Here is a 14,408-nt window from a genome sequence, read left to right as displayed (position 1 = left end):
TTTTAGCAGAACACCGTTGAGTTTTCTTATTTGGGTGTCATTTGATTCAAAATAATTCGAGAATATTTCCTCATATAGGACTTCGATCCGAGGACTGAGATAAATTGTTCTGCAACCACTTTCCTACGAAGGATTTTCCCTCTCAGACACATTTGCCAGACACTGAAGACTAGTGCTTATCTGAAATGTCTATGGTGTAGTACTTGCTATTTTGGTGAACTCTTCAATGGTATGGAAACATATTTAGTACCGAGTTCATCTCATGAAGGTTAGAAGTTAAAGAAATCGGTGAGTGTAATAATTGCCATGAAATATTTGATGTCAGTCAAAATTATATTTTGAAAATAAAACATTTTTATAACGCTAATCTCTCACTTATGTGTTGGTAAGATCATTGTTTGACCAAGATTCCATCATGATCACATTATTACTACTATTCCTAACATATTTCATTCAAGCTATTAAATTAGCCATTATCAAGGATCGGTTTATTTTTTCTGCTAAAAAATTGCTATGGGGAGTGACTTGATCATTACAACAGACACACTCGCCACAGACTAACACCTCCATGGTACAGATCAACATTGGGCTATGGTCAGAGCGTTACGTGGTCTTCCCAGCGGGGTGTGCCTCGAGCAGCTGGAGAGAACGTTTTCCCCGGTGGGCGCACCACTGACCTCCTCTCGCTCCGGCCCCGTCTCGGCCGGCGCCCACGGGTACCTCGCGCCACCGGAACACACGACGACGACGCCCCGTCGAAGATTGAGGCCGGGTCCGCGGACCACAGCGCGCCGGAAGGCCCTCCTTTCTTCACTAGAGGAGAACTCATCCCAACACTACGAAGGCACAGTCTGTGTAACATAACGTGTCTCCAAGTTGACAGCTATCAAAAATAGTACCAGCGATACTCATTTCCCAGCTGCCATTTTCAAAGTAGCATATGATTTTTTGGTTCAAGACCACTGACAAAAGTTGTTCACAAACACGTAGACCATTGGCACTATTTCTAAGAACTGACAAATGTTTAGACAAATTACTTGAGAAAGACTGTAACAGGTCACCTTTTCAGAGTGTCTCTCCATTCTAGTCACTCACACGGAAATAGCCATGGAGCTGATGATCTTCTTGGGGAATAGTTTGATGGACAAATTTATGGGGGGATCCATGTGAAATGTCCTGGTCGCTGGAGGTCCCTTTATCTCCAGCGAAGATCCTACCCTGTCCACTAGCCACATACAAGGATTCTGGACTTTGTCCAGAGAAACTGTCTTCTCGTTGGCCTTCTCGGTTGACCACAGTAGGATCATGTTGATGAGAATTCCCATGAGTGGAATCTTGGACGCTCGATGTAACTTCTGCTCCAGCGAAGACATTCTCCGGCACACTAGCCGCGTAAGAAGATATTACAGATTCTTCGGGGAAAGTCATTGCATTCTGGTCGCCAAAATTGAGCTGTTCGTAATGTTGATTATCTTCGGGGACTACAGGAGGAGGAGCAAGGAGATTGACTACATGGTCGTTTGTGCCCGAAATTGCTTCATTCGCAACAAAAAACTTTTGTAGTTCTTCTTGAGAAGAAAAGGGAACATGGTCACTCACGTGGGGAGACTTCTGGGGCTGATGAATTTCCTCTTTTGGAGCTGGAGAAACGAGATACTGGGGAGATACGAGCCTGGTCCCATGGGGGAAGTTGTTTCGGAAGAGTGTCCCAGTTGACTTATGGTCTTTGTGGGACGACGCGCTTGTGTGCAGGTCATGCTGGGTTGACCAGTGAGTCTCCCTGATGGGCGGCCGCGGCCTTCTGTAGCCGTAGTTCGCGTAGACGACCTTGCGCCCCGGGTTAGGACCAAAGACCACGTCGCGGATGGTGTTGAACAGTGCCATACCCAGCACCATGTTGTTCATCATCACCGCCTTCATCACCATCATGTTTAGGTTGGCGAACATGAAGGGGAACAGCCCTAGCGAGATCATGGGGCCCATCATCATGAAGGGCATGAGGCCGAATGACTCGGACTTCTTGCGAGCCACCTCTTCTGAAAAATGAAATCACACATTCAAGCTACATTTATCACTGAACCTTGGACATAATATGCAATTATAATTATGGCTGTAAAATTTGTAATTATAAAGAAATTAGTGGACTTGTTATATGTCATTACAAAGATATCGAAATTTTAGCTGATAAGATACTGGATTGTACTCCAGCCATCACCACATGGCGTGACTGAGTTAAAACTAGGTGAAGTGAAACCCCTGTGATTTTCCACTGCCTTCTGTAGTATCAAGGGAAGAAAAAGGACAACCAACTCCCAATACAGGAAAGGACATTTTTCAAAAGAGAAAAATCCCCTAACCCGAATGAGAATAAAAATCCAGAACCTTTGCTAGCCTGCTAAAAAATCTAAACACTCAACCAATATATCAGAAAGCTACCATAAAGTAATATGTGTAAGTTGTATAATTAGTTCAAGTTTAGTACATCGTAAATAATCAAAACGTTTCTCATTACAGAACCAAGTAAAAATATCATATCAAAATTGTAGTAATTCAGATTCATGCAACACGTATAGTATTAATTATATTCTAATTTTTCTGGTGTTTGTATATGTTTGCAGTAGAAATGATTTGCAGGATGGAACGTACAGTCTTACAGTTATCTCAACCACTAGCAAAATGTAGTAATTAGATAAATTAAAATAGCCTGCATCACTGTACAAGACAGTTGACAACAATTCAAATTCAAAATAAGTCACATAATTAAAGGCAAAAATATATGGGTTGAATTTGGTTGATTTATCATCTCTACCGCCCACTCAAGTTGCCATTTTCCTACCATGTATTGCGAAATTCAGGATGCTAAAAACAATAAATTAATAATTAATGCATTCTTGTGAGAGTGCTTGTTACGAATTCAGCTCGTTAGGTAAAGTGAAAACGGACCACCGCTATACCACAAAAAAAAAAAGCTTAACAAATCGTGTTTTAAAGAAAACTGATGAAAATTTGGGGTAGGTAGACAAAGGATAAGAAACGCTAATGTAACAGAAAGTGTTCGTGAAGACACAAGCTTTTAAGATTTTTATACACAGAGTTAGTTTAACATATTTTAAGGTACTCAGAAACAATAATAATTAACATAGTAATAGAGCGAAAAGTAAAGCCATAGAACGCGATGTATGACAAAATCTGGAAATTGCAAAACATATTTCAGCAGAGGTAAGTTAGTTGCGGAGAGATGAATATACAAGTCGACTTACTTCTTAATGGCCAAACTTTGGAGATCAATTGTAAGGTTCGAAAACAACAAAACAAATTTTGTATGTTAGAATTTCTATAAACTAATTTTATTAACTGACTCTGACGATAGAAAATGAGATTGTCTGATTAGAAATCTAAAGCTCTTTGAAATGTCCAATCGAAATTGGTTTACCTTCGCGAGTTTATACAATAAGGTAGTGTAAAGTTGGAAAAACACAAAATGTGAAATATCACGTGAATGAAGAATTATTCGAACACTGTTTATTTCGTTTTTTTCCCCCTTCATTTAAACTCTACAGTCGATTATCATAGTTTGGCCATTAATGACTGAGAGAACCTGTATTAGTGCATGATGTCAGGGCAATAAGCTAGAGTTGCATCAACCGGTCTGTGCATGGATTACTTGAAAACTCTACCAACGCAGTGAAAATGAAAGGAAAACCAATTTTACACACGTCGCTTAAAATAGAATGGTAGAAAATACATAGTATGTGTTACGTTATGAAACATCTACATCTGAACGGAGTGATTACTGCATTTTATTTAAAATAAGTATGAGCCAGTGAAATGTTAAAATTCTCTAATGACATTAAAATATTAGTATTAAAATTATATTTTTAATTAAGGTAAGATATTCAAATAAAACATTTAAGAAAAGAAATATCATTAATTTAACGCCAATCACCAGTGAACGGTTGACAAGTTCTACGCTATTTATACCTAATAAATATAAAAAAGAAATATTTTTACCTGCCAAAAGCTACACTACTCTGGGAATGTTTATCACTTCAGAATACATGTTTGACCAAAAAATTAAAAGGTTTGTATCCTAAACATAAAAATATGCATTTTTTATTATTTATAAACAAACCTTTCATGATTTTAATTTTCCTTCAGAACTTAAATAACTGTTTGTTCTTGTTCATATGTTAATTTTTTCCGGACTATTGAGATCTATAGGTAATTGGAAATGAGGAACTCTTCCAAGAAATGAATTCGAGTTTTGTATTTGAGAAACAGTGGATTCAACCCAAAACCAAGTTTAAAGAAATTAATTTATATTTATTTATTTGTTTGATATTAAATAAATAATAATCTAAACTAACGATAATTTCTCTGTACAGGTACATTCTTGGTTACTTTGGCGGATTCCACGTGAAATTCACTGTGTTGTGTTCTATATAGGTCCACGTTATTAAGGTGGAGTGATAGAAACCGGAGGACACTATATTGGTTTCAAAAGATTTTACGCGATAACAATTAATATTTAACGTTCACTATCGATAAATGAACCATCTTTAAAGGGTATAGGCTTCTTCATCGTGCAATTTCAAATATTTCGATATCGCTAGCAATAACGCTTCCGTGCTATTTTTTTTTCTTTGGCGTGGCATAGGATTTAGCTTTGGCTAATTGTTGAAGTCAAAACTTGTGAAGTGGTGAGATTATCATGATAAATGTAGTTGCCCGCGTCAAAAAAAAGTTATTTCCTCGCGGCGCTTACGGACTGTTAGTAAATAGGTACTTATGTGGTTGCAACGAGGCTCATAATGTCTTGGAGATATGATTTATGCCTTGACATGCCAAAAATTGGGATAAATACAGTAGTTCAGAATTAGAATTATCGAGGAAATATCGAAAAATTCAAGATGGTGGGGACTAACCGCCCTTAAGGCAGAGATCGTATCTCAAGTGATTTACACTTATGTGGTTGCAACGAGGTTCATAATGTCTTGGAGATATGATTTATGCCTTGACATGCCAAAAATTGGGATAAATACAGTAGTTAAGAATTAGAATTATAGAGGAAATATCGAAAAATTCAAGATGGTGGGGCCTAACCGCCCTTAAGGCAGAGATCGTATCTCAAGTGATTTTCAGAGACTATTACATTGCCTGTTTACAGTATTATTATTACGGTTGTAGTCAATCCAAACAAAATGTATTTTAATACTAAATTCAAATGAATCAACAGGGTTAACTATTGGTAGAAGTCAATCAATAATTATTAACTTCAGGCAATGCATAAAATAATAATTTATGCTCCTACGAAGGCAAATTTTGAAAATTAATCGACAGAAAATTGATATTGCTTTTTAAAAAATGTGTGTGTGGAGTCTACGTGCGAAAGAAATTATTGTTTATTATGTATCGATAGAGAGAAATTATTAGTATCTTTTTATTGAACAAAAGATAATAATTTATATTAGTAAGAATGTGGGCATGATCTCAAATAATAGTAAAAAATGCTTACATAACACTTTTTTTTTCAATACTAATTTACACAAGTATTTAATCTTGCGAATATGGCCCGTTGCGCGTTTGGCAACAATAAGCTCAAACCCTTGTTTTCCCCTCTGCCCAAATACTCCCTTAAGTCGGCGCAAGTGGGATCCCAGCCGCCGTGACCAGCTTGTGCCTACAGCATTGCCACCACGTGGAGCCCGCTCAAGGCTGCTCCAGCGATCACCGACCGCGCCAACGGCCCCGGAGTGGGGATAGCTCGACGCGCCACGCCCAAGAATCAATCGCGCGTATGCAAGTGCGCGAGTGCGGAAGTACACGAGTGCGCGAGTACGCAAGATGGCAAGAGCGCAAGTGTGCAAATGTGCAAATTTGCCTATTTAACAGAGTCCTGTGGTTAATCTTTGAGCCAATAGCTCATCCTGCACCAAAGTAAAAGTGTTCTAACTTTATCCTATATGGAAATCAAAAACCGCGAATATTTCTGGCCTCTGCCTGTAGGCAGGAGCATGTTTTTATCGCGAAATAATCTGACCGCCCAATAGGCTGCAAATAAGGCATGCCTGCGCTAGCGGTTGCGGTTGCAAGTGTGAAAAAGTATATAAAAGTAAATAAAAGTGTATATAGGTGTATAAAAGTTTATAGAAGTGTATTAAAGCGTGTAAAAGTATGTGTAATAGTATGTGTAAAGGTGTGTGTAATAGTAGGTGTAAAACTGTGTGTTGTAATATGTGTAAAAGTGTCTGTTAGAGGCTCTGTAAAAGTGTATGCAAAAGTGTGTGAATAGTATGCGTAAAAGTGTGTGCGTAAAAGTGAGTGCACGCTGTCTTCTCCTCTACCGGTCCCGCCCCCCTCCGCACGATTCATAACTATTCCCCTCATGCGATCAGAATTTACGTAACGCTCGAAAATTGTTACCCCAATAGCAACGAAGTTTCACTTCAAAAATGTTGAAACTAGAGATAACGTCTTTTAGTTCTTATCTCACTTACTCTGTCGACCGGACGAAAATGGACGAATACCGCAGAGCAATTGAAACACGTCACAGGCACAATAGCTCGAGGAGACGCCGTCTCCAAACTTTCAGTAGGCTATGATCCACTCGGATTCCTACCGACTGGTAGCTGAAAAAATTTAGTCGTGCAATGCTGGGATCAATAGCGCTATGCGAAGTAAGAAATGCGACAGGAAAAAAAAAAAATCCCGTTGTGATCATTTATGGTTTTCACTCGCGCAACAAACAAAAATAAATACATATATGTACCTCGGAAGCTTATAGGCACTACGTCACAAAAACTCATACTTTACACGAGAGCATTTTAAAGAATTTTAAATATTGCCTCACTTATTTACCCTACTATTTTGTAACCAAAAATATGTGAAATATCGACGAATCGCATTTGTGAGAGTGTTCCAGTATTAACTAGAAAGCATATTGAAAATTCGGTTGTCTTTTCCGTCGTTAAAAAAAAAATATATATGCTTGAAGGAAACATCGTTTGAAATTTAAAATTATAGGTTAGACTAGGTTAGGTTAGGCTAGGTTAAGTTAGGCTAGGCTAGGATAGGTTAGAATAAGTTATGTTAGGTTATATTATGCTAGGTTAGGTTAGGTAAGGTTAGGTTTGGTTGCGGTATTTCGGCGTTAAACACACACAAATATATTCAGTTGTTATTTCGGCGTTGTGGTACAAAGCAGTTTTTTAGCTGTCAGGGTTGTGGTCAATTTTGACATTCGGCGTTATGGTATTTCGGCGTTGTGGTAACGACCCGAGGAGACGTGGTCGGCGTACCTGGGTGGAGCTGCAGTCCGACGAGCAGCGAGTCCCCGGCGAGCGACAGCCGCAGGTCGACGCCCGGCCAGACCTCGAGCACGACTTGGGAGGTCTGATGCTCCCCCGCCGCCGCCAGCGCCAGGGCCGCTACAAGCAGCGCGAGGCGAGCTGCCGCCATGACGGCCGACGGCGCGACGACTGCCGGAGTCCGGGTCCCTCCACGCGGGCAGACTACCTCCCCCTTTCCCCTAGACAGCCACCCGGGTTCAGCTGCGGGGGAAACGGGACGTTCAGACGCTGCGCCAACTCTGACCTCCTCAACCTATGGAACCACAAACAGCACGGCAGCGTTGTTTTCATTTTCTTGGTCATTACGTTAAACATGCATCGCGCACACGGCAGCCATCTTTCTTTCAATTCAACATGGCGTCGAACATTTATATTCCTTTTTACTTCACAACCATAAATAATTATAACATGAAGTATTAAAAGGATAGTTTTTGACACACCAATACGGTCAGTACACTTTATCGGTGTTCGCTAAAAATTAATCCTTACTAATATTATAAATGCGAAAGTAACTCTGTCTGTCTGTCTGTCTGTCTGTCTGTTTGTTTGTTACCTTTTCCCGGCTGAACGGCTGAACGGATCGTAATGAAATTTGGCAAGGAGATAGATTATATCCTGGGGATGGACATAGGCTATCTTTTGTCTAAAAAAATAAATTTTAAACGTGTTAAAAAAATATCTTAATTTTAAGTAATGTGTGTCATAGATATACAAACTGTTAATGTCATTCCTCTATGTCTGCCGAGCAATAGCTTTCAAGCCATTACGTTACGTTTTGCTATTGTAAGGAACTAAGTAGAGAGTAAGAAAAAAATAAAGATCTTGACAGTTTGTAGTGTCGCCATATTTGTTTCAATTTTCAATACCGTTTTTTAAATTGCAGAAAAAAATCATGTTTCATAGACACATAAATAGTGAGTGTGTGTCATTTCTCTATGTCCACGAGGTCTCGCCGCGTCAATTTTCTCCTTGGGGCGAACCCGTCCGCTTAATTAAATAAACAGCTTTTATCGTTGAATGATTTTATGATTTATTTCATTAAAATCTGCTCTCATAAGAAAGTTAGTTTTATAGACATTTAATAGGTCTCTCTCTCTCTCCCTCTCTCTGAAGATGAATCTATGAATCGTTACAAATTTATTTCCTTTATTTTTTTATTTTGATTTGATACAATATGATTTCACTAAAATTCAATTTCTACCCCTTCCTATTTTCATTTCCACATTACGAAGTTTCACTTCTTCTTCAGCGCGGAGGGACTCCACGCAATATTTTTGCATGCAATTAAAAACTAATTTTAATGATGCCAAATAAGTATAACTTCTCATGCGCGTACCTAAGTACACGCACCCATTTTTTATATTTAATTTCTTCTATATATATTTTTTCTCCCTACCTAGGGCACTTATAATTCTTTTAAATTTCACGTGTATGTTTTCACTGTCATTCGAGTTGTACAATTTTTTTTTGTCAAATTGGTCATTTTTTATACTTTGTTTCATTTTGGAAACATAAGTATTTTAGGTATTATGACAAATAAAAAAAAATTAGTTTCACTAACATTCTTAAGTTTTTATTGTGTTGATAGTTTCAAGTTTAATATTATGTAGGTACATAAATTCTTAAACTTATAAATTTCTTCGAAATTTATTCATAGGTTGGTAGGGCCTACTAATATTTTCTATTTGTCAATATTGTAATTTTTTTTTCAGTACCTACTTATTTGCAAGGAGTTTGGTTTAGTGTTTATAATTTATCTGCTTAGCGTCAAGAGTCTTAGGGCTGCTGAGACCGAAGACCAGAAATATTTATCAATTGTGTAATATATTGTTGAAAAATTTTAATTTTACTATTTCCGGAAAGTTGATTTTTTTTATTAATTAGAATAGTTACGTGTAATTGCCATCTTCCTTTATTTCATATTAAACATTATGTTTGGTTGAGTGTGAGATAATTTTATTTATGTATGTTTTAATTTTATTTAATTTCTTTTATTTATATATATATATATATTCTTACCTACCTACTATTAAATTTCAGGCGGATGTTAACATTGTCATTCCAGTTGTATAATTTTTTTTTGTCAAATTAGTTGTTATTTATTTTTTTTGTTTCATTTTGGTCTATGTTTTTTTTACTTAATTCAAAGATTTGTGGTGTGTACAGGGAGTGATATCTCTATTAATTTCTATACTCCTTTGGATAAGCGGAATATTGCCACCACAGTTTTACATATAAACAAATCCTACAAATGTTTTAAACATTATGACAAATAAAAAATAGTTTCACAAACATCCTTAGTTTTTTTTTGTTGTGTATAGTTTGAAGTTTAATATTTTGTATGTACGTAAATTCTTAAACATACAGTTATTTATTAATTTATTTAGATAATTATTTATAGGTAGGTAATAAGCTTTCTATTTGTCAATATTGTTATTATGGTAGATAGAAGTATACAGTAAATGCATACATTCTTAAATTCCTTTATATCTAGTAATATTATAAATGTGAATGTAAGTTTGTTTGTTACGCTTTCACGCGAAAACTACTTAACCGATCATCATGAAACTTTGTACCGGTACACATTTTCTTGGAGGTATTTAAAGTAAAATAGGATACTTTTTAATGAAAAAATAATAATTTTTTTTACGAAATATAAAAAAATGTTGGTCAAAAAATCTCAAAATCTAGCTACTTTAACGCCATCTAGCATTCCAGTTTTGAAGTTCCAACCCTGATTACTGTAATACCGTTGCAATGTATTATCGACGGCCAAAATTCAAAATTATTTATTTTTATTACACAGAAATATATTTTATTGATTCATCTCTGATACTTATTTAATGTCTTCAATGCGAGCGAAGCCGCGGGTAAAAGCTAGTATACTATAAGGATGAATCAAGCGTGTCCGGCAATTTTTCCAAGATTTCCTGAGATTCCCGCAAATTTTCTTAAAAAAAAAAGAAAAAAAAAACCACACAGCGTGAACACGTTTGAAAGATTTCGCTGAAAAATTTAAAAGTTGATACATTAAAAAAAATTACACATAATTATAATATTTCCAATCCACCAGCGAAACCATTCCTAGAAAAATTAATTCTGACGCGACCCGCGATGACCTGGTAAAAGGAAAATTTCTCTAATCGGGGAAGTGAGTCGCACTGACGACGAAGACGTGTCGTACGTGATTGGTCAGGAAGTAAAATGTATTCGCCCGTCGCACATTTCGGATTCAAGATTCACAATTTATTATACCTATATATATTTTTGAAATTTCTTTAAATAAAGAAAAATACTTGTTGTGTATAGTCTCATCAGTAGTAGAAAAGGAAAAGGGCTGCGTTGGATTAAACGACTTCTAAAGTTTTTTTGTGTTACTTTAAATACATATCAAATACGAATAGCTATGTAAGGTTATTATTAACGTAGTTTGGTTCTAAGGTCTAGACTAAGCTATTAAATTTCTATTGTATAACTTAGTGATGACCCAATAAGTAATTTACTTTATACTGGCATATAACCCGCGGTTTCGCTCGTGGCAACGTCAGGTTACTGCCGATATTGCAGCACAACACCGCTCTACTCTCTGGTTCTGGGGTAGAGCGCCTGACTTGTGACTTGTTGGACCCGGGTTTGCGCCCCTGATCCTCCAAGACTGATTGTCTCAGGCAGATGGTGGCATTTGTCTGAAGGAATACAATCCCTTGCAACAAGTCAGGCTACCAAAGAGACGGTGGGTGGAAACAAAAAACCTTCCAGGGTGGCTTACAAATGGGGAGCCCGTTTCTTTTCTAGGGCTCCCCATGCGGGGGTCATTCCGGGGGTTTCTCCGGGGTCAAGGGGTTCTGCAAAAATATTTGTTGTTTATTATCATTAAAATCACCATTGCCATATGTTCTTTCGTATTTTTACCTGTATAAATAAATAAATTATGTATTTAACTTACTTTTCGACATCCGAATGTGTTGAAATTTTTCATTCATATAAAGAACCTCTGACAATACAATATTTTAATAACTTAGGACCTTACTTTTATGGGGGAGTGAGGGTCAGATAGAAAAAAAATCCACTAATTTCGAACTATTTGTGTATCCATGAGGTCGGGGCACGGTGAGAATTTGCTCGGAGTCGTCTTTTACCCTGTTGGTGATGAGAAGGTGTTAAAGACCAAAATTTCAAAAATTTTAAAAGAATATTCTTTTAGATTTAGAGTTATTCCTAGGTCGTTAATGGGTATTATGTCTGGACTTATCTGGCCACTCTTCCGGTGTGATCAAGTGTATGATACGGACATTTCATCAGTCCGTGTTTCCAGCGAAATACACCTATGGTACTGTTGAAAAGCGAATGTTGCCATTAATAGTGAGTTGGGCATAAAATGCAAGGCTGCAATGTAGATTATGCAGTTGTTTATTTGGGATCGCTTCTCTTTGCTGCCAGACAAGATTATGTAGTTTTTGTCACATAAAGTCGCTAGAATGTCTCCAAGTAGAAGTAGTTGATAGCTCTAAGTTAACAAGAAAGGTTCCATGTAATGTTGACGCATTAGTTGAAATGACTATATAATGTGAAAATTGAAGACTAATTTTAAGTTAATTGTAATAAATAGTTTTTAATTTGTTTCATTACTCATATTTATGACTAAAAATAATATTTTATTTTAAACTTATATTTAATAAAACTTTAAATAACGCTTTTATGGTTGAATGAACTAAGGCATAAAATTTAAATTAAAGTTTTTTATCCAACAGTTATAATAAACTTATAGTTTTAGAAAACCCGCTTTTATCGTTGAATGAACAAAAAAATATAAAAAATTAACATGTTAAGTTAAGTTGTTTGACTAACAGCCAAATAATGCACTACAACTCTGTATAACTAAAAGCGTGGGGTGCTCTCTTTTTTTCATTTTCGTAATGACTATAACCTAAAATAGTGATAGAAAATTGAAGACAAATGATATCAAACATCTTCTGGGCGTAGATTCCCATAGAAGTGGGGGGGGGGGGGGCTGGAATTAAGAAGCCCCTCACTAAGGGGGGTCTGCCTGCAGTTGCAAAAGCGTGACTGTGAAACGTGTTTGATATCAAAATTATGTGTTGTGGAAAACTTTATGTAAAGTTTAAAGTTTTCATCTTATTGCACTCATTTAGGCCAAAATATGGGCAGTACAGTATACGGACACCGCATACAGATATGACGTATCGGTTAACCCCACGAACAAAACTTCCAGGGTCGTGCGGACTAACCCCCCCCCCCCCCCCCCCCCATCCCACCCTCTCCCTTCCGCTAGTAAAATTTCGTGGGCCCAAATTGTTGCGAATCATACAGGTTTGCGCCCCTAAACCACCCCATTACTTATTTTAAGTTCATTGTTGTTATTAAGTTTATATATTCATTTTCGTAATGACTATGCCCTAAAATTTTCTTATTGGCTATTTCCTAAAATAAGTAATAGAAATTTATTATAAATAATATATTATTATTAATAGAAAATTGTTTTATGACAAATGATATCAAGCACCCCACGGTTTTAGTTATTCAAAGTTGTGGTGCATTATTTGGCTGTTGATCATAAAACTTAAATTTAATTTATTTTTTATTTTTTGTTCATTCTACGATAAAAGCTTTTTTTTTAACTATAAGTTTATTATGACTAAATTCTTTTCACTTTGTTGTTTCGGAATGTAAAATTTGACATCAGAAGATATCGGAATTATCTCTATTATTGTTTTTATCTTAGGTTGTTTCTATTTCTACCAGTGTTTCTATGACGTTAATCCGTGAAATAATTTTTAATTAATCTGCCCTGTTGTGGAGCACATATATTGATCGCTGTTCAAAGTATGAAATGACTTAGCAGTGTGTAAGTTGAAGAAGCTCGAATTGCAAGAATTGCTCGTTTAAACCGGGCTTAATATATCGAGTTGCGTATATATATATATATATATATATATATATATATATATATATATATATATATGGGGTAAGGGTTTGCTTAAGCGCCATTATAAATATTTTTTTGTATATTTACAGGTCGCAACGAGTAACCGGCAAGTTGCTCGAACTTTTGATCTCACGTGACTCATCTTCTCTGAGAGCAGGTTATGGACTCACGCGTTAACCAATTGAAATAAAATTAAAACTACTCAAATCAAGCTTGAAAATTAAAAAAAAAAAGTTTACAATACATCAACTGCGAGACTAACTTACGAAGTATAGAGTGAAAAAAAAAAATTACAGTTTCGAGGCAAATGTCGATCTCGCAATCGAGAATTGAAAGAAACCGTGATTAGAAGGAAGAAAAACTTGTGGCACCGAGCGTACCAGACTTTGCAAGGAAAGGAAGAAAGCTAAGATGGCGGATGTCGCTGTAACTGTAACAGAAATAACATTGAAAATGAAATTATAAACACTTGATTAGAACTACTATTTATACTTCCCAATTACGGGAAGTATTCACGTTAAAAACTCTCAGCCGTGTCCCGACACAGCCTACCACATTTTTTACTTTATTTTTGACGTGACAACGTCTAATAAATCGATGAACGCCGGCTGCACGCACGAAAAAGTGTCCCGTAACGCACATTGTACCGTTGCGCTAATTGTACGCTTGCGCCGCATCTATCTCTCTTCCACTCGATTGGAACAACCATCGATTTGACTGTTTCGAGGCACATTAAACTTGAAACACTCCCGTTCGTTTCCTACTTTTCCTATCATCGTCCTATCCTTAACAGAATAACACAGATTGGAAGAAGTTAAATAGCAAACATGTATAAAAGTTAAAGTTAAAATAATCTCTTCGTTAAAGTAATAAACATATTTGAATTAATGAATCCAAATAAAAGTAAATTTATCAATTAAATTGTAGATTTCATTTCACTACTTCTTTGTATCCATACAAAATAGTGATAATTCAATAAAAATGATTCAATTTTATTCATAAAAGTATGCAATCATTTCATCAATATTTTGTTATGACGTTATCACTTTAAACTATCGTCCGTAAACCGACTTTACAGACAAGTAATTTTTTTTTTTTTTAAATTTTTTGCA

The 14,408-nt window shown here is 36.3% G+C and overlaps 1 protein-coding gene across 1 annotated transcript; it reads right to left on the bottom strand.

Annotated features, from left to right (window-relative positions):
• Positions 1–476: 476 nt before the first annotated feature.
• On the bottom strand, positions 477–7,956 carry LOC134530444 (uncharacterized). Its single transcript, XM_063365268.1, has 2 exons — positions 7,299–7,956; positions 477–2,036 (listed from the first exon to the last, which is right to left on the bottom strand). Exons 1-2 carry the CDS (start codon positions 7,456–7,458, stop codon positions 1,084–1,086), a joined length of 1,113 nt encoding a protein of 370 aa, XP_063221338.1. The 5' UTR covers positions 7,459–7,956; the 3' UTR covers positions 477–1,083.
• Positions 7,957–14,408: the final 6,452 nt, after the last annotated feature.

Source organism: Bacillus rossius, chromosome 1 (genome assembly GCF_032445375.1).
Source record: "Bacillus rossius redtenbacheri isolate Brsri chromosome 1, Brsri_v3, whole genome shotgun sequence".
In the NCBI taxonomy this organism is placed as follows: domain Eukaryota; kingdom Metazoa; phylum Arthropoda; class Insecta; order Phasmatodea; family Bacillidae; genus Bacillus; species Bacillus rossius.
Note: the sequence above shows the minus strand (reverse complement) of the source record. Positions and strands in the feature narration are given on the sequence as shown.

Bases quoted from the DNA above. Each gene is read 5' to 3' on its own strand.
- LOC134530444 (XM_063365268.1), bottom strand. From the start codon at position 7,458: ATGGCGGCAGCTCGCCTCGCGCTGCTTGTAGCGGCCCTGGCGCTGGCG. The intron at 2,037-7,298 runs GTACGCCGACCA...TTCATTTTTCAG, and splicing joins CGGACTGCAGCTCCACCCAG to AAGAGGTGGCTCGCAAGAAG.